The 23,694-nt window shown below is 46.1% G+C and overlaps 1 protein-coding gene across 3 annotated transcripts in view; it reads left to right on the top strand.

Moving 5' to 3' along the window:
• The window catches only part of LAMC3 (laminin subunit gamma 3), a 96,905-nt gene extending 74,724 nt beyond the window's left edge, over positions 1-22,181 (top strand). For 2 of the 3 annotated variants that reach the window (XM_060270544.2, XM_088664831.1), the window contains 14 exons: positions 301-454; positions 1,574-1,716; positions 3,226-3,404; positions 3,792-3,936; positions 4,896-5,101; positions 5,828-5,904; positions 6,150-6,284; positions 7,157-7,295; positions 7,921-8,073; positions 13,641-13,743; positions 15,534-15,733; positions 16,123-16,269; positions 17,323-17,422; positions 19,837-22,181. In XM_060270544.2, coding sequence (XP_060126527.2) covers positions 301-454; positions 1,574-1,716; positions 3,226-3,404; positions 3,792-3,936; positions 4,896-5,101; positions 5,828-5,904; positions 6,150-6,284; positions 7,157-7,295; positions 7,921-8,073; positions 13,641-13,743; positions 15,534-15,733; positions 16,123-16,269; positions 17,323-17,422; positions 19,837-20,087 — 2,132 coding nt within the window. In that variant the 3' untranslated portion in view covers positions 20,088-22,181. Of the gene's footprint in view, positions 1-300; positions 455-1,573; positions 1,717-3,225; positions 3,405-3,791; positions 3,937-4,895; positions 5,102-5,827; positions 5,905-6,149; positions 6,285-7,156; positions 7,296-7,920; positions 8,074-13,640; positions 13,744-15,533; positions 15,734-16,122; positions 16,270-17,306; positions 17,423-19,836 lie in introns of all 3 variants that reach the window. The other variant, XR_009557032.2, reaches the window with a different exon arrangement.
• The last annotated feature ends 1,513 nt before the right edge of the window (positions 22,182-23,694 follow it).

Below are 23,694 nucleotides of genomic sequence, written 5' to 3'. Positions count from 1 at the left end.
TGGCCACTGCCAGGATGGAGTGTATCCATTTGTATGTGGCCCTTAGAATGTTGAATGCAATACAATGTGGCCCCAAGTCCAAAAGAAGCTCCCCACCCAGGTTTAAAACAATAAAAACTATTTATTTTTTGGGGGGAAACAAGCCAACAGAATTGAAAATTTAGATTTTAAATGCACACAACAAATATGGGTTGCTTGTTGAATTTGGGGGGGGGGCTGGGCTGTGCCAAGACCAGTAGGCTTAGCCCTCCAAGTATTTAAGTGTAATAATGTATTTTTCCCTCCCCTCATCCTTCCTAGCCTGCAAGTGTAACCCTGGAGGCTCTACCAACGGAGCAACGACTTGTGATGATGTCACCGGTCAGTGCATCTGCCTCCCCCATGTGACTGGGCGGGACTGCAGCCAATGCCAAGCAGGTTATTATGACCTCCAGCCAGGAAAGGGTTGCAAAAGGTAATCGAGTGGAGTGGGTGGGAAGGAAGGGTGGGGGAGAAAATGATTTTTTAGAGAAAAATCAGGTGGGGAATATGTTATATAGGAGGAACCTGCCGTTGGGTCCATCTAGCTCAATATTGTCTACACTGAGTAGCAGCAGCTCTCCAGTATTGCAAGCAGGTTTCTCTCCTTGCCCTACCTGGAGAAGCCAGCGGCTGAACTTGTGACCTTTTGCATGCAAAGCAGATGCTCTTCCTCTGAGCTACAGCTGGTTAAACATACTCTGATTACTTTTGTGCTACTGATTGGAGTTCAATATTGTGTCAAATATACCCTAGTTATGGAGCTGAACAACCTCATCATACATACTTGCTAAGATTTCTTGCTTTGGCAGTGAACTTTGACTTTTATTGATAATTATAGTATTTGTTTTACTTTCCTTAAAGGCTTTTCCCATTTTGGGGTAGTTGTTGTTTTTCAAAATTACTGTACTAATCGATTGCAATGAAACCTCACAGCTGTTTACAAAAAACAAAACAAAACATTAAAATTATCAATAAAACTCTAAGGGTCTATTTACAGTCAAGTGGTGTATAAATTTAATTAATTAGGGCAGGCAGGCAGTCCCATAGTGTTTCCGCCACATAGGATGTCCGGTATGTTTTCTGAGCCAACTTAACCATTCTTAACAGTGTGTGGTTGAGAAGGACCTGGAAGCAAATTTTATTGCAAAACAATGGTTCTCAAAGTTTACCTCTGGGTCATATTTTCAGAATAAAAATTTGCTTGTGCCACTTCTAATTTTTTATTGATAAGAAATACATTGGAAAACAAAAATAAACAACTCCTAGCATTGTTGGATTTTGAAAAGCTATCTATCCATATTCTGCAAATAAATAAAAATAATATTAGGATAGTATAATCTACTCTGCTACTCTGAGATGTTTGTTATTTTCCTTTGATTGTCCTTGAATCTTCCCACCCCACTTGCCATCCTCTCTTGCCACACCATTGCGGCAAACCACACCCTTTGAGAACCACTGGCATAGAGACAGGATTATATGAGCAGGCCATTGAATAACCTGTTTCTAAGCTGTTTCTTCTTCTCTCTTTCTCTCCCTCTCTCCCCCTCCTCAGTTGCCAATGCCACCCAGTAGGTTCTCAACACAGCCACTGCCACCCACTCACAGGGCAATGCTCTTGTCAACCTGGCGTGGAAGGTGTGTCATGTGATCAGTGCCAGGCTGGTTTCTTTGGCTTCTCATTCCAAGGATGCCGAGGTAACTCCAGTGCCTGATTGAGCGTCTTCACAGTTTGCTATAATGTCTTGTCATGGATGCAGGACTCTCTTTCTCCTTGGGCTTCCTCCCTGCACTCCCCTGGAATGCAACTGATTAAGAGGATCTGTCATAAAAGGATGGGGTGGAGACCGATAAATTAGTCACAATGTGGAACACTCTGCAGAAGAGTCTGGATCAAGCTAAAGGCTAGCCCAGCATCTCATTCTCACAGTGGCCACCACATACCTTTGCGAAACGGCAAGCAAGACCCAACAGCACTCTCCCTGTTTGTGATATCCTGCAGGGGCGCCAATCTGAATAAAATATGGGGGGGCAGGTCCTAGCAACAGAGGTACCTAGAGCTGGTGAGATGGTTTATTCCCTACTCAATCCACTTTTTATCCCTAAAACAGTTCTGTGAGGTTGATTGTTTTCAAAAACAGCAGCTGGTCCAAGGCTATTCTGAACCCAACTCTCTCCAAGCCCAAGTTTCTAGGCATCTGATTGCTGCAAAATTATGCATTTGTCTGCTTGGGCATATTTTTAGGACACCTTATTTCTGTATGCTTTAATTTAAATTGCTTTTAAATATCGTGATTTAATTGTTGTAATGAGCCCTGGGTCCTTGGGGTAAAGGGCAGGAAGAGGAGGAGGAGGAGAGCTTTACCCTGCCCACTTATGCGTAGGGTAAATAGTGAAATGGTAAATAAGAAATTATGTTGATGGTTTTCTCTCTCTTGCCATCCAGCCACCCTTTTACAAGTTCGTTTACAGGGCTTGTTGGGGGGGAAAGTCCAAAAGTAGAATAGAAAGAGAAAGGCAGCAATGCCCATCAACTTTGGGTTCCTCCAGCCCGCTCAAACATTTTAAGGGGGGGGGCAAAGGGACCTGAGTTCCCAGCAGCATGTATTCAAAGGCTTGCTGCTTCTGATAGAGGCAGAACATAATCATCATGGTAGGGAGCCACTGATAGCCTTATCCTCTATGAATTTGTCTAATCAGCTTTTAAAGTCATCTAGGTTGGTGCCCATCATTGCCTCTTGTGCGAGCGAATGAACTATGCATTTTTACCACATAAATTACAGTGATATTGAACATCCTGCAGTAATAAGTGCCCCCTGAGCTGGAGATACTCCATTATCCTAAAAACAAATCTCACTATTTGTCTTCCCTTTGCCCACCTCCGGAAGCCTCCCAAAAAGCTGGAAAGGTGGGGTGTTGTTTGAATCAAAAGGGATGTATGTAGGAAACTATGGTATCTTATTCCAAGTTAGACCACTGGTCTGTCTAGCTCTGTACTGCCTGCATTGACTGGCAGTGGCTCTTAGGGATTTTAGACTCAGGGGTCTCTCCCATTCCTACCTGGAGATGCCAGGGATTGAACCTGAGGCCTTTTGCATGCAAGGCAGGTGCTCTATCACCAGACTATGTCTTTTCCCCTTCTACTCCTCCTTCCCATGCATGCTGTCCCCAAATTAAGAGTCACACATATTGTTTTCTTAATTCCAGCCTGCAACTGCTCCCAGCTCGGTTCTGCCTCCCTCCAGTGTCATGACAACAGCACATGTGTGTGCAAGCGCGGCTTTGTGGGGTACAAGTGTGACCAATGCAAAGTGAACTATTTCTATGACCCTGGGAGCAATCAGTGCCTGGAGTGCCCTATTTGCTACAGTCTCGTGAAGGAAGAGGTAAAACCCACCACTTGCTTGCTTGCATCAGCCAGTCAGTCAGCCAATCAGCTAATCAGATGTTTTAGTCAGATTTGCTAAATGTATAGTCATCCAATTAACCCCATTAAAAACAAAAATACTTCCTTACTATATTTCTAGACTACTGTCCATCCCTTAAGATCCCTGGTATCAAAACAACCATCAACAACTTAATCAAATAAACTATTTTCTACCCTTTGTATTGTACAACTGTCTTTTACTATCATGTCTGCATTTCTTCCCAAATGCATCATTTCCTCTGCAAGCAGCAAGTTGTGGAACCCAAGCTCAGGGTGAGGGTGTCTTTTTAGATTGTGTCTGTCTTCCCTGGAAAGCCATCCCATATTGCTCTCTTTCTCCCTGCAGGCAGACAATTTGAAGGCCAAGTTGACAAGGATGGAGTCATGGTTGGAGAAACCAAACTGTGGCATGATGAGGGCACGTTATTATTCTGCCATGCTGCGGGACGCACCACGGGGTGACACTCTCCACAGCCGTTACCTGTTGAAAGGTAAAGAGATTGGGTGGGTGGGAAAGGGGTCTTCCCTTTCTGTTAGAGCACAGGAAAAATCTAGAAGGGACTTTCAGACCCACCAACAGAGAATCCTCCCAATTTTCATCGAACTAGCAACTCGAGTGTCCTAGGATTTGCCTTGAAAAAGGTCAAGTATATGGTTGAATGGATCATTTTGTGTCTTCTTCATGTGCATTTCACGTGTGTCTACCTTGTTCCACACCTTGCTCAAAAATGGGAGAGAAAAGGTGATTGGCAGGCCTACAGTTTAAAAGGCACAACAAAAAGGAAAAGGAATTAAGATTGAGGAAGACAACAACTGGCACTGATTTTTGGTTAAAACCAGTGCTTTTCTTCTAGAAAAATGGTTTCTGGTACTCACCATGAAGTTGTTACACTAAGTGCCACACTTTTAACCAGTGCTTTTCTTCTAGAAAGAAAAGGTGCCAGTGTTGTGTACCCTTGAGAGCCCCCTGAAAGAAGCACTGGTTATAAAGTTCCCAGAAGTGTTCCTTCTGCCAGGAAGGAAGCAAACAAGCTCTAAGGAATGTAAGAAGCTACCTTAAACCATTGGGCTGCCAAGCTCACTGTTGTCTACACTGAACAGCAGCAGCTGTCTCAGGTTTCAGGCAGCCCTACCTGGAGAAGTTGAGGATTGAATCTGGGGCCCTCTGCAGTCCTCCCTAGCCATGATGTTCTTCCTGCAAGGCAGAGGGAGCAGCTTCCCTTGGTTCTCTGGTCAATTGCAGAGGCTAAAATGTTGTACCCTCCTGCCCTGCACTCTATGCACAATATGCTATGTACCTCTCCAAAGGTACTACTACAAGGGAGAGGGAGTTGATCAGATAACTTCCCCCCTCAAACATATCCCATAATGCTCCATATCCAGCTTTTCTCTGGCACAGCCACAAGCATGTGAAGTAGCCATTGCAAATAGCTATTTTTGTCCCCTGCAGGTGCCAAAGTGGCTTTCCTAGAAGAGCTTGCTGAGCTGGAGAGCCTAGTGCATGATGCAGAGAGCCGGTTGAGGAACACCAGTGAGATTATGGGCTGTGACAACCAGGGTGGCACCAAGGGCTGCCTCCTCCTCACTGACATCCTGCCCATCCTGCAGTCCACACAACAACAGATCCAGATGGCCACCGACACACTGGATGCCATGGTACCCCACCGAGAGTGGAGCTGGCATGGTGCAGAATTCAAAAGCGTCCATGGGCAAAGGCACAGCTCACCAAGTGCCAGAGATCAGCTGATCACTGTGTGCTGAAGGCTGGTCCATTAGGGAGAACAGGACACTGCCCCACCAACCTCAGTCTGCCCTTATCCATCCCCGTCCTTCCTGCCTTCTTACTTACAACCAGTCCAGAGGGAGGCCCTGTCTGTTGGCTTTCTCCTCCTTAGTCCTTAGAGAAAATAGCAGGGTGAAGGATGATAGGGACAAAACTAGGATGAGTTGGCTCCGCCTCTCATTGTCTCTGACTCTGCTTCCTGTTACACCCCACCAGCCCCACTGACCACCAGATACCACTATATCTGGAACTCGTACAGCACTGTCTGCTGGGTTTCACAGATCCTGGCAATTGGCTGATAGTCAGAGCTTATGAAGCCCGATATACAGCTACGTCTTTACCTGCTGCATGCTTGGCATCATATCCGAAGGCGGGTGTAGAGCAGGTGAGTGTGGCTTGGCCAGAATGGCCTGGCAGGCCAAATGGGGAATCTGGCAGGCTTAATCAGGCCCCTGAGCCAGAGGTTCCCCATTGATGCTCTAGCCCCACATCTTGTGTTTATGGGAAGCTTGCAAGGAGTATATTATTTTCAGAAGTGTATTGCCAGAGAAGAGAGTTTTCTCCAGAAAACCAGAGGGTTTTTCCTCCTTCCCTTAAAGGAGTTTCCTGCTGAGATGTCGCACCAGCCCACCAACTGGACCCACCAGGCACAGGAGTCTAGAGTGCTGGCCCAGAGGTATGTTTCACATATTCATAGTTGAATGTATAAGTTCCGACTTAGAATGGACTAATGTGTTCACTGATTTCAGTGGGGTAGCCCTGAGTATGATGAAGGCTGCGTACACACCATATGTTTAAAGCACATTCCTCTGCCCCCCCAAAATCCTGAGTACTGTAGTTCACCCAATTAATCAACTAGTGGTGATTGGACTGGTGAGATTGCCAGCAATGCCAAAGTCACTGTGTTTTCTCTCTCCACAGCCATATGGAGGCTGCGGCCTTGGTGGAAGACACTGCCCAAAAGGCCATGCTCCTGTCCAGTAAGACCTACCACCTTCTGCAGAGTATCATAGAGGACAATGCAACACTGGAGTTTAGGGGACAGATGGAAGAGAGGTGAGCTCTTGGGGATGTGGTCCAGCATCCTTTCCCCACTGTGGCCAAGTGGGTGCCCAAATGGGAAGCCTGTAGGCATCTGCAGTCTGTCACCATATTGTTGACCTTGAGTTACACTGTTCTCACTTCTAGAAGGCAGGAAATACAGATATACAGTATTAGAAACATCTTAATAATTGGCCAATCAGTAGCACCTTAAAGACCAACTAAGTTTTTATTTTGGTATGAGCTTTTGTGTGCATGCACACTTCTTCAGATACTTTATTGGACATGCACACGAAAGCTCATACCAAAATATAAACTTAGTTGGTCTTTAAGGTGCTACTGAAGGAATTTTTTTTATTTTGCTTCGACTCAGACCAACACGGCTACCTACCTGTAACTGGCCAATCAGTGTTATCCACAGCCATCTTTTCCTGCAAGCATGCAGGCAAGTGTTCTCTGCCCCTCAACAAACCTTAACCTCAGAGAGGAACAGATATGTTTAGACTGAAGGCAATGAGGATGCTTTCAGTTCAGCTCATCTGCTCCACAAATGTTATCTCCATCTTCATAATCATATGATTAACATCATATGAGGGACCATCATAATTTGCTTCAAGTTTTGATCTAGGCAAAATGAGGTGCAAAAAGGAGGGGGGGGGAACCCAGCTCCTTATTGTTTTGCTAGTATTTTCCTCTTTGATGTCAGCTTTAAATTTTGATTTCAGTGACTCTGAAATAATGACTAGGAGTTTTGAGTCGGCAAAAATGTCCCTTGGTCTTTCTCAGGAACTTCCATTCCCAGACCACGTCGTTGTGTATCCTGCATCGATTTTCTATTTCTTTTGTTGCCCTATTGGCTCACAGTTTCCTTTGGCATCTTCTCACAGCTACCGGAGAATCCAAAAGGCACAGGGGGAGCTTGGCTTCCGGATGGAAGAGGCTACAGCCAAAGCTAAGGAGACTTTTGCTTCAGTCCATCAGGACAACATGGCAAAGAACCTCACACAGATCACTGTCATAGAGCTGGTGAGCAGAGGGAATAAATGTGCACTAAATACTCTCCCTGCCCCCTTTCACAGGACCATGCCACAAAAAGGTGGGAGGAGGGAAGATATGCCAAGGGTTGTAGCCAATGGCAGTGCTACACAAAGTAGACCCATTGAAACCAATGGACATGACTTATTCCTATTATTTTCAATGGATTTACTCTGAATAGGAGGTAGCTGAATGCAACCCAGTGACTTTGGGGTGTGGGGAAGACTCTGGGGGATGAATCTTATCTTTCAAAATGAGATGGCAAAGGTTTTTCTCTTCCCCACATCCCTCATTCTTGTGAGGAGTCTATTTGGCTGTTATTGGCTGACACAGTTTCCAATTTAATTATAGTTTTCCCTGGAAACTTTACTAATACCCAGGTAGAAAACTGTTGTTCACTGATTGCTTTTTATAATCTCCCGTTGCTGTTTTACTAAGGGTATTACACCATTTCTACTAATTTGCTTTTATTCTATGGGGATTTTTGTTTCATTTTTGTATTGCCAGTTTGAAAGCTACTGAGTGGTGGCAATGCTGTAATGACAACAACAAACCATCTTGCTTGGGTCAGATCGCTTAATAGAAATTAAACTTGTTCCGGCGTTTGCTCCTACAGCACCCCCTGGTTCAGCAGGCTGAAAATCTTACTCATTGTGCCAATGAACTGGAGCACCTGGCAGAACAGAATAAACACCTGGTGGCCAATGGATCTCTTATTGCAAAGGCCAAACTGGAGGGCATGGCTCAGAGGATGAAGGAGTTGGAACAAGTGAGTTACTCTCTGCTTGGGGCTGCATCTCATTTCTAACCAGGACAATTTGCACTGGCAGGAATGACACAATTCCCTCTCTTCCTGGGTTTCTGGCTGAGTGCTGTTGTTTGCATTGTTGTTGTTTAGTCGTGTAGTCGCCGACTCTTCGTGACCCCATGGGACCAGAGCACGCCAGGCACTCCTGTCTTCCACTGCCTCCCACAGTTTGGTCAAACTCATGTTCGTGGCTTCGAGAACACTGTCCAACCATCTTGTCCTCTGTCGTCCCCTTCTCCTAGTGCCCTCCATCTTTCCCAACATCAGGGTCTTTTCCAGGGAGTCTTCTCTTCTCATGAGGTGGCCAAAGTATTGGAGCCTCAGCTTCAGGATGTGTCCTTCCAGTGAGCACTCACGGCTGATTTCCTTCAGAATGGATAGGTTTGATCTTCTTGCAGTCCATGGGACTCTCAAGAGTCTCCTCCAGCACCATAATTCAAAAGCATCAATTCTTCAGCGATCAGCCTTCTTGATGGTCCCGCTCTCACTTCCATACAAGGGCGTACCCACCATGCGGCAAGTTAGGGCAGCTGCCCTACTCTAGAAGCAGGGCTGGTGGGCAGAGGCGGAGCACAGCCCGGCGGAGCGCGAGTTCGCCATTCCCGCCGCACCGCACCGCACCCTCCCTCCAGCTCCCCGGCGCGCCCTCAGGCAAGGCCAAGCGCGGCGGGGAACCAGGGAGCGCGGCGCGGTGGGCGGAAACGCCGAACTCGCGCTCCGCTGGGCTGGGCTCCGCCTCCGCCCACCAGCCCTGCTGCTAGGGAGGGGCACAGCCCGGCGGAGCGCGAGTTCGCCGTTCCCGCCCGCCGCGCTGCGCCCTCCCTCCAGCTCCCCGTCGCGCCCTCTGGCAAGGCCAAGCGCGGCGGGGAACCAGAGAGCGCGGCGCGGCGGGCGGGAACGCTGAACTCGCGCTCCGCTGGGCTGGGCTCCGCCTCCGCCTACCAGCCCTGCTGCTAGGGAGGGGCACAGCCCGGCGGAGCGCGAGTTCGCCGTTCCCGCCCACTTTGTGGCCCCTCCCCTTCCGTGCCTTGGCCCCTCCCCTTGCCCCCCCCTAGTTTTGATCCTGGGTACGCCCATGCTTCCATACATCACTACTGGGAAAACCATAGCTTTAACTATACGGACCTTTGTTGGCAAGGTGATGTCTCTGCTTTTAAAGATGTTGTCTAGGTTTGTCATTGCTTTTCTCCCAAGAAGCAGGCGTCTTTTAATTTCGTGACAGCTGTCACCATCTGCAGTGATCATGGAGCCCAAGAAAGTAAAATATCTCACTGCCTCCATTTCTTCCCCTTCTATTTGTCAGGAGGTGTTAGGACCAGTGGCCACAATCTTGGGGTTTTTTTATGTTGAGCTTCAGACCATATTTTGCACTCTCCTCTTTCTCCCTCATTAAAAGGTTCTTTAATTCCTCCTCACTTTCTGCCATCAAGGTTGTGTCATCTGCGTATCTGAGGTTGTTGATATTTCTTCCGGCAATCTTAATTCCGGCTTGGGATTCATCTAGTCCAGCCTTTCGCATGATGAATTCTGCATATAAGTTAAATAAGCAGGGAGACAATATACAACCTTGTCGTACTCCTTTCCCAATTTTGAACCAGTCAGTTGTTCCATATCCAGTTCTAACTGTAGCTTCTTGTCCCACATAGAGATTTCTCAGGAGACAGATGAGGTGATCAGACACTCCCATTTCTTTAAGAACTTGCCATAGTTTGCTGTGGTCGACACAGTCAAAGGCTTTTGCATAGTCGATGAAGCAGAAGTACAGTAGATGTTTTTCTGGAACTCTCTAGCTTTCTCCATAATCCAGCACATGTTTGCTATTTGGTCTCTGGTTCCTCTGCCCCTTCAAAATCCAGCTTGCACTTCTGGGAGTTCTCGGTCCACATACTGCCTAAGCCTGCCTTGTAGAATTTTAAGCATAACCTTGCTAGCGTGTGAAATGAGTGCAATTGTGTGGTAGTTGAAGCATTCTTTGGCGCTGCCCTTCTTTGGGATTGGGATGTAGACTGATTTTCTCCAATCCTCTGGCCATTGCTGAGTTTTCCAAACTTGCTGGCATATTGAGTGTAGCACCTTAACAGCATCATCTTTTAAAAATTTTAATAGTTCAGCTAGAATATCATCACTTCCACTGGCCTTGTTATAAGCAGTGCTTTCTAAGGCCCATTTGACTTCACTCTCCAAGATGTCTGGCTCAAGGTCAGCAACCACACTACCTGGGGTGTAGGAGACCTCCATATCTTTCTGGTATAATTCCTCTGTGTATTCTTGCCACATCTTCTTGGTGTCTTCTGCTAGGTCCTTACCACTTTTGTTTGCATTGACCAAATGGCAATACTTGTCCACAAGAGGGTGCTGCTATTCACTCCTGAAAAGTACAAAATCCCTCTCTTCTTAGTGAGTGCTGCTGTTTACATTGGGGAAGTGGCAACATGTGTCCACAAGAGGGTGCCATTCACTCCTGAGATTACAAAAGCAAATATTATGATGACAATACTCTGCCTCCATGGTTGGAGGCAGTACCGCTTTTGAATACATTACTCAGGAGTCAGCAAACTTTTTCAGCAGCGGGCTGGTCCACTGTCCCTAAGACCTTGTGGGGGGCCGGAATATATTTTGAAAAAACATATGAATGAATTCCTATGCCCCACAAATAACCCATTTTTAATAAAATGACACATTCTACTCATGTAAAAACATGCTGATTCCCAGACTGTCCGCGGGTCGGATTGAGAAGGCGATTGGGCTGCATCCGGCCCCCGAGCCTTAGTTTGGGGACCCCTGATGTTAATGGAAATCACAGGAGTGGAGAGGGCTCTTGTAGTCAGGTGAGGCTTGTGGGTGAGTTTCCCACAGGCGTCCGATTTGCCACTGTGAGACCAGGATGCTGGGCTAGATGGGCTGAAAACCACTAAGCTAATGAATGAATAATAACCGTGCACAGAAAAGCTTTATTTCTTACTTACCGGTACTTTATATACTACCTTTCCCTCCAAGGAGCTCAAGGTGGTGTACATGGTTCTCCCCATTTTATCATCACAGCAACACTTTAAGGTAAGGTAGGTAATGGTAAAGGACCCATGGATGGTTAAGTCCAGTCAAAGGTGCGGCGCTCATCTTGGTTTTCAGGCCAAGGGAGCCAGCCTTTGTCCACAGAAAGCTTTTCAGGTTATGTGGCCAGCATGACTAAACTCCTACTGGTGCACGGAGGACCGTGACGAGTGCCAGAGCACCTGGAAATGCTGTTTACCTTCCCGCCACAGCGGTACCTATTTATCTACTTGCACTGGTATGCTTTCAAACTGCTAGGTTGGCAGAAAGTTAGGCTGAGAGGCAGTTACTGGCCCAAGGTCACCCAGTGATATTCATGGCTGCATGAGAATTCAAACCCTGGTCTCTCTGGTCCCAGGCCAGTGCTCTAACAATTATACCTCCCTTTCTCTCAACAGAATAAAAACAAACAAATAGCAGCAGGAAAAGAATAAGACAGTAATGATGTTAGTAATGGGCATATTGCTCTGAGCTGCTTTTCTTAGACAAGTGGAAAGCAAAGGGGGTCCTCTGCCATGAAGAGCCCCAAAAGTGACATTGGCAAACCTAACAAATTTAATGATATTGAGCCAATGGGTAAAGCCAATCACACTGAATCCTGAAAATGACCCTTGGTTTCCCCCTATCCCAGCTTGACTGAGAATGCTTCAGGATCAATGCCAAAATACTGACCTCATAAGATTCTCCAGGACTCTCAGTACATAGCTAAAACAAACCATATTTTGTTTGAGGACCATGAGGAATATTTATACAAATGAATGAGTTGGAAGAGGAGTTGTTTTCTGGTTGCATACATGGCTTCAACACTAATCCATTTTGCAGGCTGGTGGTGCTGTGGCCTAAACCAGTGTTTCTCAACCTTTTTTGGGCCAAGGCACACTTGTTCCATGAAAAAAATCACGAGGCACACCACCATTTAAAAAGTTAAAAAATTTAACTCTGTGCCGCCCTATATTGACTATATAATTATGACTGTAAGAAACACTTGCCAATTGCTGTGTTGGTTGCAATCTCCTGTAATAAGGCTTCACAAGCCGCTGATTTCTCTGCCAGCACAATCCTTTGCTCAGCAAGTTTCAGGTTGAGCTCATCCAGCCAGCTTCTTTAAGTTTGTCTAAATTTTAGTTTAGTTTGTCTAAATTTTGCCGCGACGTGCGGCGACGAGAAGGGCGATTTGCATTGTCACGTGCCTGGCGGCCGCCAATAACCAACACTAACCCACCGGAAAGGAAGCCGGCCGGGTCACGACGCAGGGCGAGCGCAGCTCTCAACAGCTACCACACCACGTGACAATGCAAATCGCCCTTCTCGTCGCCGCACGTCGCGGCACACCAGCCAGCGTCTCGCGGCACACTAGTGTGCCGCGGAACAGCGGTTGAGAAACGCTGGTCTAAACCACTGAGCCTTGGGCTTGCTGATCAAAAGGTCAGCGGTTCGATTCCCAGTGATGGGGTGAGCTCCTGCTGTTTGGTCCCAGCTTCTGTCCACCTAGCAGTTCAAAAGCACGTCAAAGTGCAAGTAGATAAATAGGTACTGCTCCGGCAGGAAGGTAAACGGCATTTCAGTGTTCTTCTCTGGCTTCACCAGAAGCGGCTTCGTTTTGCTGGCCACATGACCCGGAAAAACTGTCTGCAGAAGCAGACAAACGCCGGCTCCCTCAGCCTGTAAAGCGAGATGAGCGCCGCAACCCCAGAGTCATTTGCGACTGGACTTAACTGACAGGGGTCCCTTTACCTTTACCTATGCCTACAGGAACACGCGTTAAGACCTCCCTCAATTGAGGCTTCCACAGTGGATGGGAGAGCTCCCAGTGCACATGGTCCAAATCACCTGCATTTATATAAATATAAAAATGCTGGATCACTGTGAATGTATTTTGGAACCATTACAATTGTAACCCAGCCTCTTTCTTAACACACACACACACTCTCTCTCTCTCTCATTCCTTTAAGAGCAGACTTTCAGATGTTTTCTATCTCCCCTTTCTTGCTTTGATAACAAGATTGGGTTGTGCTTTTATTGGGTACAGGGCATGTTTCTGGCAAACTAATGGATTTTCTTTTTAAAATAATAATGGTGCATTTAAACAAAATCTAGGTTGCCTCCAACACTGTGTGTGGAGATGGTTGGTCTTTTAGTGTGACAGCACCTACATTTTGGAACTCCCTGCTGATTGACAGAAGGCGGGTACCCTTGCTGTACAGTACTTACTTAAAACATTTTTGTTTAATCAAGGCTGTCCAGGTCAAGCCAACCTGTGTTTTAATCTTTTAATCCTTACTGTTGTTTTTAATTATCTTGTGGATGTTTTTAATACCTGTTTTAAAGTGTATTTTATTGATAGCTTCAAAGTTTAAATTTTTGTGTGTGGATATTTAGAGGTTTTATTATAATTAAACAGTATATAAACATTGTGAAATGAACAAATAGGCAAAACAGATGGTGGGGGAAATCCTGATCCTTTTTGGTTTTTGTAGCTATGGCAAAGGACAAATGACACCCACACACAGGCATCCTCATCGCTCTCAAAGGGGGAGGCTGTGCTCTCTGAAGCAAAGAACTTGTTGGCTACCTTGGATGGTAAGAAAAGAGTGCCTGATCAATTACCTCCCTGATGAGTAGGCTACCTTGACTTATATCTGTCAGTGTTTTGAAAAAATATAGCAAAGGTTCTGACCTCCTTTGCCTGCTTTACCTGGTCCTCGGACCCTAGCCGGCACAAAAGACTCCACGAAAAGAGTGTCCTTGCAGAGTATTTTCTGCTTTTATTCTTAAAAGTCTTTAACTGCAAAACAACCAACTGTACAGACATCAACACCACCAGCTTTCTCTAACCAACCAACCCACCAACACCACTAACATTGACCACTCTATATATACAGGTACAATTAGGTGAGAGGTTGCATGAGCCATTGTAGGCCGCTGACTCATGCTGACTTAGTTCTTTTATCATTAAAGAAACAGCGGCCATTTTTTAGCCATAACAATATCTAGATCAGCCTTGGCCAACCTAGAACCCTCCATATGTTTTTGGACCGGGCTCCCACCGGCCCCTGCCAGGACAGCCATATCATAGAGTTGGAAGGGACCTTGAGGGTCATTTAGTCCAACCCCCTGCAAATGCAGGATTCTCAGCTAAAGCATCCATGGCAGATGGCCATCCAACCTCCACTTTAAAACCTCCAGGGAAGGAAAGTCCAACACCTCTCATGGGAGTCTGTTCCATTATAGAACAAGTGCTTCCAGATATTTAGTTGGAATCTCCTTTCTTGTAAATCGAAGTCATTGTTTCAAGTCCTACCCTCCAGAGCAGGAGAAAACAAGCTTGCCCCATCTTCCGTGTGGTGACCCTTTAGTATACTTTTGTTATCCACCAGTATTTCGCTTTCCATTCTTGAGTTGGGAATAGAGTAGTTGCTTTAGAAGACAATAATCAGACATCCTGACAACATGACCAGTCCAACAAAGTTGATGTTGAAGAACATTAAACTGTCAGTGTAGCAGTTACACAAATGCATGCTTTCTGTTCCGTAAAGGTAGATCTTAACTCTTGTCACCCACAGAAAGGGGTTGACCCTCCTATCTCTCACCTGGGAGCTTCCCTTTCTTCTCCCAGCCTCCCACCCCAGAAGAACTTCCCTTCCCTGCCTCTCACACAGGGTCCTTCACCAGCTAGCCATCACCTTCATTTGCATACAGTCCCCTCATTGACTCATAAAAAAGGACATAAAAAAACAGAAGCAAAAACAAAGAAAAGAAAGAAAAGGAAACAGGAAGATAAAAATAATACAAGAGTGAGATAAGAAAAGAAAGAGAGAGAGATTTGAAGTATTCAATCCAGAATGATATCCAGCTACTCCTTCTACTAGGCGATATTTCCCCAGTTATCAGACCCAGATGCCTCAAGTTAATTCCTGTTCCCTTCCACACAAAAAGTCTAAAAGGGGTTCTCCTATTGTTGCTGTTGCTGTTAATAAGTGCCAACAATAGTCTTCCTCCAGTCCAGCATAACCTTTACCTCCAAAAACTTTAACAACCCTTCCTCCATGTTGAGAAACAATAAATCCTTCATCTTTATTCACACAGTAGTCTCTCCGCTATGGTCATATATTAAAACAGTAATCCATACCGGTAGTTATTTGCTTATTATATATTCATTAATTCATGCCCAGTTCAATATATTCCGCTCCCATTTCCTATTGGCTGTGATTTCCATCCTAAGTTTAGCACACACAAAATCCTTCCATTTTAGCTTCTTCAAACCATAGTCTCCCAGGTCCTAGTCCGATGTTTTAAGTCTAACCATTACACCACACTGGATCTCAATATCATAATCAGTACAACCAAGCTCTTTACTCCCTTGCCAACAGGGATGAAGAGGTTGGGTGCACGTCACAAGCGCCAGTCTGCCACAAGCAGGAAAATGACAGTTGTGCGGGATCGGGCAATAGCAGAGGCCCAGAAGAAGACCAGACAAGCTCAGAAGATTCTGGGAGATTCCTTTTCAGTCTCTGCTGAAGCCCAGAAAACTGCCAACAATGCAGAGTTAGTCGCGAAGGAAGGCGCTAAGGTATGAACAGCTCACACCTGTGAAGTTTAAGGCCTACTGTTAAGTTCAGCCCACTTCTCCTGAGGGGTGAGGTCCTCCAGAGGGGCACAGGGCTTGCCTGGGTTTAGTTTCCTTTGGAAGGAGTTCCCTGGGGGTTTCCCAGTGCCTCATATTATTTGTGTTCATTTACAAACACACAGGTTGAGCATAGAGGCTGCAGCAGCCCACAGCACCCTGCAGGCTTCAGGGCTGAATGGGGATTTGAACCCTCAGGTCCTAGCATGCTGCTGTTAACCATGACACCACCCTAGCTTGACCCTGCCTGCTATTTCTTTTAGATTTCCCACCCTCTAATGGCCCTCAACAGCCACCCATCCTCCTCACCTGTTTTTTATCATCCTCTTCAACAGAGGGCCCAGTACACACTCAGAGACGCAAAGTGGGAGAAAAGGCGTGTAGATAAACTTAAGGCACGTGTTGCTTTGACCGTGGCAGAAGCCTCCAGGCAGAAGCATGAGTCTGAAGAACGTAACAACAACCTCGCTGGACCTGGACAAGTCAGTGATGCTTTGGATTCGTTAGCTGGAGGGGGTGCTCTGCTAGGGATGTTGAAGGACCATAGCTCAGGGGCAGAGGAGCTCCTTTGCATGCAGAATCCCCAGCATGTCTAGGCAGGGCTGGGAATGTCCCCTGCCTGAAAGCCTGGAGAGCCACTGCCAGTCAGTGTCGGCAATACTGAGCTAGATGGAGCCCAGTTGTCTCACTGAGTATAGGGCAGCTTCCTGAGTTTCCTGTGGTATCCCTTTTTAAAGAACATGACCCCACTTTCCACAAATCTTTGGTTTACTCTGAATATTGTTTGTTTATGCCAGGGATGGGGAGCGTTTTTCAGCCCAAGGGCTGCCTTCCTTCATATACAGCCTTTCAGGGGTCGAATGCTGATGATGGGTGCGGGAAAGCAAGAGGCATCATCCCAGTTCAAGGACATGTGAAATCATTAGAGGAAGGCGCAGAGTAGGGCCCTTGAGAGGCGTGGCCTGGGCACAGTCCCAATGGCCAGATAGGGAAGCCTGGGGGATCCACTTTTGGCCCCTGGCTCTGAGGTTCCCCATTTTACAACATGGGCTCCATGTCTTACGTTGTGGTATCTCTAGAGCCATATCCATGGACTGATTGTCTATGGCAGACGTGGCCAAAGGCAAAGCTGGGCAGAGCCATGGATGTGAGCTGTGCGTTCGTCAGGAGGTTACATACTAGCCATCCAAAAACCAGAGGTTTGGACACCCACCCACCCACCCACCATACATCTTTCCATCCAGGCAAGTGAAAAGCATTGCCACAGTTTAAGGATGCATTCCAGGGAGGCAAAAGCACTTGGAGAGGTTGCAGAGAATGCCTAGAGTTGGGTGTGTAGCAAGGAGAGCAGGGCAGGGCCTCAGGAGAGCCCCAAGAGCTGGATAGGGACAGGCCTAGAGGGTTGCTTTTGTCCTCTGGACCCGAGATTCTCCAGCCCTGACCAGGACACTGTCGCACGTGTCAAGGGGTTAAAAGTTACCTTTGTGGTCCCTGCCAACCCTACAATTCTAACGCACAGACAATCTCATCGGAAGGTTGCAGCGGAGATGAACGATCTTGAGAAGAGCCTCCGAAATGCCCAGGGCTCCTTGGAGATGGACATTGCGACACTGAACAGCCTGCTCACCAGTCTCGGTGAGCAACCAACACCACTTGGCTGTTTTCATTTCCATTGGGTGTGGTGTGAGAATAGTTGGTTGCAAGCAATTCAAGGAAGCACAGTGAACCTCATAAGTCCAGAGAACATGGCTGGCCCTGATTTTAGGCAGAATGAAATGAATGCATCAAGCGGCTAGTGGGGATGGCAAAGAGCAGCAGTGAATGGCAAAGCTGTGTGTGGCCTGTGGCCTGCCCTGGTTTTGTCCATTTGCAGGTGCTTCTGCAAAGGTGCTCACTGTCTATGTTGAGCTTTATAACATCAGGTGATTGACAGGTCAGCAGCCCCACCCACCTGTCATAGTTGGTTTTTACAGGGTGTGTTTACAGGCATCCCCAAACTGCAGCCCTCCAGATGTTTTGGCCTACAACTCCCATGATCCCTAGCTAACAGGACCAGTGGTTGGGGAAGATGGGAATTGTAGTCCAAAACATCTGGAGGGCCGAAGTTTGGGGATGCCTGGTTTAGGAGAATTAAAGATCTGGCCATCAGATCCAGTTCCTTGCTCCTGCAGTAGCATCCTGGGCACACCTGTGCTGTAGCTGAAAGCTCAGCACTTCCTGTGCCAAACCACGAGAGGGCAGCCTTTCCTTTAAAACTAGTCACCATTTTTTCATAAAGTTTTCCAAGAATTACAGTGAACTTTAATCCTAATAGCCTTTGGGGATTAATCAGTGTTTGCCAAATGTTGTGCCTTGAACCAAAGCCTGGCAGGTAGAAATTAAGCAGGCAGACTTCTCCCCTGCCACCACCAGGTCCATGATGGGCAAAGCTTTCTGCTCGCAAGGCTGTGGTTAAGGGCTCTGAAGGATAGCTCAGTCAGTAGAGCACATGACTCTTAATTTCAGGCAAAGGATTTCTGCATCACAGGGGGTTGGGCTAGATGACCCTTGGGGGTCCCTTCCAACTCTACAATTTTATGAGCCTATGAGACAGAAGAAATCAGGGACTCTGAGATAGATACCTGAGCCTTACTTAAAGCTGCAGTATATTTTACAGATTTATTATTTGGAACACCCTCCAGTGCTAAAAGAGACATGTCAGTTGAGCAAAGTGTATGGAAAGGTGCCCAGCTTTTATGTTTGGGAGGTGTTTTATCATTGAAACAAGTATATTTTAAAAACCCAAATATATGGAGAGCCATCATCATTAAAATCAAAGATACAAACCAATAAAGCTTTTAAAACACCTGTAGGTATCTAGATTGCATATCTAGGTACAAAAAAGTTTTCAACAAGTGTCTACAACAATATAGTTATGGGGTATCTGTCTAATGTCAAACTGGGACTTTTAGGATCAAGGCAGAGGTTGCAGGATTGAGTCCAACTGAGTCTAAGGGCTTATCCACACTTACCTTTTGCCTCACTCTTTCCAGGCACAGTTCTGCGCTTAAGAGCTCGGTTTCTTGTTGCCCCCCTCCCCACACACGGATTGCCATTTGCTCCACTTGACCTTTAAAGAGTGGGTTTTTGCAGGGAAAGTTCTGGAGCAGGGAGGGCAGCCTGGAAAGAACAGAGGAAAGTTAAGTGTGGATAAGCCTTTACTCAGAGTAAGCCCATTGAAAACTAATGGACCAAAGTCAGCCATGTCCATGAACTACAGTGGGTCTACTCTGTGTAGGACTAACTTTAGATATGACCCTGCTTTGAGGAACTTCGAGGGAAAGAGAGTTCAAGAATGGAGGTTTCATTTATACTTCTCACTAGGATTGCTACCTGAGAGGTGAAGCTTTGTGCCACATTCTCAGGAGCTCTTTAATTTCTGCCTGTCAGAAAAAGATGCAGAGCGCCACACTCTTGCAGGGTAAGGGGTGGTGAAGGTGAACCAAACAGTTTAAAACAAATGGGCTTTTATTTGTAAAGTGTGGAGTTTTTTTTGGGGGGGGGGTTGCATCCATAGTGGTGCTCAGTCACAGTCCTGCCAGTACAAGGATTTCTGTTTGTACAACAGGACTTTCCCCTCTGCTCCCCCTCCCCACGCGTCCTCTACTAAACTTGTTCCAAGGGTTTCCCCAACCCTCTGGAGAGGGTGGAGGATGTGTGCGGGGAGTGGGGGGAAGCCCCACGGTGTAAGTGGGAAATCTTCGCACTAGCAGGGCACATTAGTTGGATACTCCACTTTATGCTCAGGGAATATGTTTCTTTCCTGACTATTATGATGCTTTAAATGTGGATCTTCCTTGCATTTTTCTATTTGATCTTCAGCAGCAATGTTTCATTTTTATAATTGGCCATGTTTTATTTTAGCACATTATAAGGTTTTAGTTGATGTTTTAAAGTAGTAAACTGCTTGGGTGGGGGCAGAGAATGTGAAGTGGTGTACAAATGATTGAAATAAATAATAATAAATAAATGTGTTTCTCTTTCCTATCCCCACCCCATTCCCTGGCCAGGCAACATAGATCACAGTGCTCTGTCAGAAGCTGCACTGAACTTGAGCCAAAGCCAGCTGGAGCACTTGCAGTCAAACCTGGCGGGATCTGGTGCTCTGGGCCAGCAGCTGAGCACCTTGCAGCATGAGGCTGAAACCCAGCGGGAGCGGATCGAGGCCTTCGAGAGGGACTTGGCGGAGATCCAGAGCGACAAGCAGAACCTGGAATCCATCCTCCGGAGCCTGCCCAGCAGCTGCTCCAGCAGGAAGTGAGACGGCCTCCTTAAAAGTGCTCCAGAGCACCATCCCTGGCAGTGCAAGGAACTGGAGGCTTGAGGAACATGGCGCGGAGGGAGGGGAAGAAGGAAGAAGGTCAATACCATGGAGGAAATGTCAGGATGTAGGAGGGATTTGAGTCAGTTCGCAGTTAAAGGCAAATCTATCCCACTGCGCTTTCCGAAACAATATGCAAACTGAAACACAGCCACCCTTCCAAAATTCACACTTCTCCAAACTTTGCAGTGCAGTTCTCCAGCCAGGTAACGTGTACAAGAATGCAAGCTTGGGAGTAAAGTGTGCCTAGAAATGCATGTACAGTAGTGCCTCCGGTTACGTAACCCTCTGGTTTCGTAAACTTCGGGATGCGAAAGCGGCAAACCCGGAAGTATTTTACCAGGTTTTGCCGCGCACGCGTGCCCAGAAGCGGTCCTAAGGTTGCGGAAACCCCGGGATCCGACCGGACCTCCGGAACAGATCCCATCTGCAACCAGAGATACCACTGTATTGGTGAAAAGAACATACAGCAATGCATTCTATTAGGGAAGATTACTTTGCAAAAATGTACATGTTAGGGAGAAATTTGCACTAAAATGCCAATCAACTTTCACAAGGACTTTAAAATAAATTACAGACTGGTGTGGAAATGCGAGGAACTGAACTGGAAGAAAGAGAAAGGGAGAAAATCCAAAAATGCCAGATCCGCCCATTTCCTAAGGAGATGTTCCCATGGACAGGCATTGACAAATGAGTCTAAAGGGGGCGGGGGGAGCAGAACAGAATGTTATATAAGTTTAACAGTGTACAGATTATAGTGTTGGACACTGCAAATAGTATTCAAATCTTTTATGAATTTCAGCAGGCATTGTCCCTATGGTTGGTTGGGGCTTGCTTTATTTGCAACAATAAATAAAACCTTAAAGTATAAAAAGTTTAAATCCTCAGGAAGACGAGTTCAGTGGCGTTTCTGTACATCATTTTTGGGAGTCTGCCATTGTGCTAGGTCAAAACCAGTTTTGCAGGTCTTTATAGAGCTTCAGACTGTATTGTGGAAAAACCAAAAACTAACGCCCTATAAATACGATAAACACTTTTGTCATTAAATGGTGGACATCTAATGGATGGCACCCATGACAGATAGTACAATTTCTTCCAATTCCTATGCTTGCAGTTTTGGAGCTGTTTTTTTTTACAAATTTTCATTCTTTTCCTCCCCACCCTCCACCCCAAAACATGTAGCCCTTTTAAAAGGGAGTAAAAAATGTACAATTTCCCATAGCCATGGAATTGACTGAAACAGAAGTCGTATGGTTGACTGAACCTAAATATGCCATGTAACCTGGTCTAGTTTATTTCCACTGCTCCATTGATTTATTTAGAGTGGGGGTGTGGGGGAAGGAGCTGCAATAAAGAAGGATGGGGGGGGGACCCTCTTCAGCAAGTCTTCTTCCCTTTCTTCCCATTACCTTGTCAAAATATCAGTTTCTTGGATCAGAGCTAACAACACAGAAGTGGTGAAAAAGAAGATTCTCCCATTGCTTGACAGAAATAACTGTCTGCCAATCCTTTTCCACCCAAAGTGGCAACAGAATTTCTGCCTGCATTAGTGGCTGCCTATTTGGGTGAATGGGACTCTACCCAACCAACCTCAGTCTGCTCCCCACCGGACCTCACTTGGCTGCATTTTTCCACCAGCAGGTGGCTCTTCCTGTTTTGGGTGTCTCTTCAGTTTCAGTGTTGCCCTTGTAGAATTCTGCAGGGAGAAAGATGAGGGAAATATGTACAGTACTAGAATTAGCTGGCTCTGTCTGTCATTGACTCTGGCTCCACCTTGTATTGGGCTCCCTGCCTTCTGCCCTAGCAGTTGCAGTGGGCACCAGCCACCATTTCCTCTCTCTGACCTTTGACCCAAGGACTCATTAGTCTGGATATAATGCCAGCTTTTGCAGTCCACAGATGACAATGGGCCATCAAATGGGTTTCAAACAGGTGCTTTTATTCCAACTGATTTCTTTCAAATGGAAAGCCTTTGTAAATACATCATTTGGAAAATTCTTGTCTTGGTTTTAAAAATAGAGGATTTGAAGTTTATATGGCTGTGTGCTGTGTGAATGTTTTTAACTGGTCTCTTTAAATTCCAGTTCACTTATGAAGTGGGAAGATAGCAGGTCATCAATATTTACAAATATCTCAGCTTTCATAATATGCTATTATTAATCATCATGGGAAGGTAGGGATGCAGGCAAAATTTGTTTCCCATTTGAATACAAATCTATTAAAATGGCACTTTAAAACAATCCATGAACTGAAATGTAGGTATCCTTTGAAATTTGCACTTCTCTGAATTTTGCACCTCAGTTATGCAACAGTGGATGTGTATATTAAGGGGACATGTGAATAATAATGCACATATTAATGAAAAGCATGCGAGGCACTGGTATAACTTCAGTCCCTGGCAACTTCTATTCAGAATCATGAGGACTGAAGCCTTACTTTATATTTAGATGAAGGACAATTATTCAACCACAGAGCATCTGCTTTGCACAAAATAAAGGCCCTGTCCTGGCTACCACTCACGAATACAATACATGGACTCTCAGCACAGTTATTGGCAAAGACTTTATTCCAAAATTCAATAAGAATTTTGCCCAAACATAGATACAAGGCGCATGGATCAGCAGTTATATCAGAGCTCTGAGGTCCATGGCTAGGAGGAAACTAATATGTTGTCCCCACGCTTGCCATGCCCCCTGAGGTCCCCTTTTGAAGAACGAGGTGAGCACAATCATTTGTATGGGTTCCATCTGAAGCCTTAGACCCAGTTCCTCCCCAAGACCCAGCTCCTCCCGCTCTGAGCAGCCCTGCCAAGAGGTCCCCACAGGGCTCACAATAGCCTCAGTAGGGATGGGAATAACCCCTGCCTGGATCTGTGAAGAGCTGCTTGCCTGTCCATTCAATGAGCTAGATGGACTAATGGTGCGACTCAGTATAAGGCAGCTTCCTGTGTTTCCATTTAATTTAGTCCTTGCATGCACAAATTCCCAAGTTCAATCTTGAGAGAAGGCTGGGAGAGAACCTTCTCTGGAATCCTGCAATGGGGCTGCCAGTCCGTGTAAACAGACCAATGGTCTCACTCTGTTTAAGGCAGCTTCTTACCTTCCTACATGCAGCAATGCACATGCATACCTGGTCTTCTTGAGTACAGTAATCCACTTTGAAATACAGTATTAGGAGTTAGGGGAAAGGGCATTCAGAGCCCTGAAATCATTGAACCCCAAGCATGCAGGATTTTTGAATCACACATTCACAAAACCTTTCCTGGAATGTGTTGCCTTATTTTGGGAGTGGGGAGGAACTAAGTCCATTGTGATTCCTTCTTCCTTTCCCTGCCTCAAGGACAGTTTTCCAAAAGCAAACAGTGTTACAAAACACAACAAACAGAACATTGGATTATCGCACAAGCAGATTCTGGTTTGAAGGGAAGCGGTCTCCTTGCTGCTTGTGGGTTGGCCTCCAGAGGGAAATTACTAACACTTTGAAATCCTTACACAAGCAGTGTTAGCTCACAGCTGGCTTGTTTGTCCTGCTCTGGAGGAGCCAAGGT

The sequence above is a fragment of the Zootoca vivipara genome, chromosome Z2 (genome assembly GCF_965207765.1).
Source record: "Zootoca vivipara chromosome Z2, rZooViv2.hap1.1, whole genome shotgun sequence".
Taxonomy (NCBI): domain Eukaryota; kingdom Metazoa; phylum Chordata; class Lepidosauria; order Squamata; family Lacertidae; genus Zootoca; species Zootoca vivipara.
The sequence above is the reverse complement of the archived record's forward strand: the minus strand, read 5'-3'. Positions and strand labels throughout refer to the sequence as shown.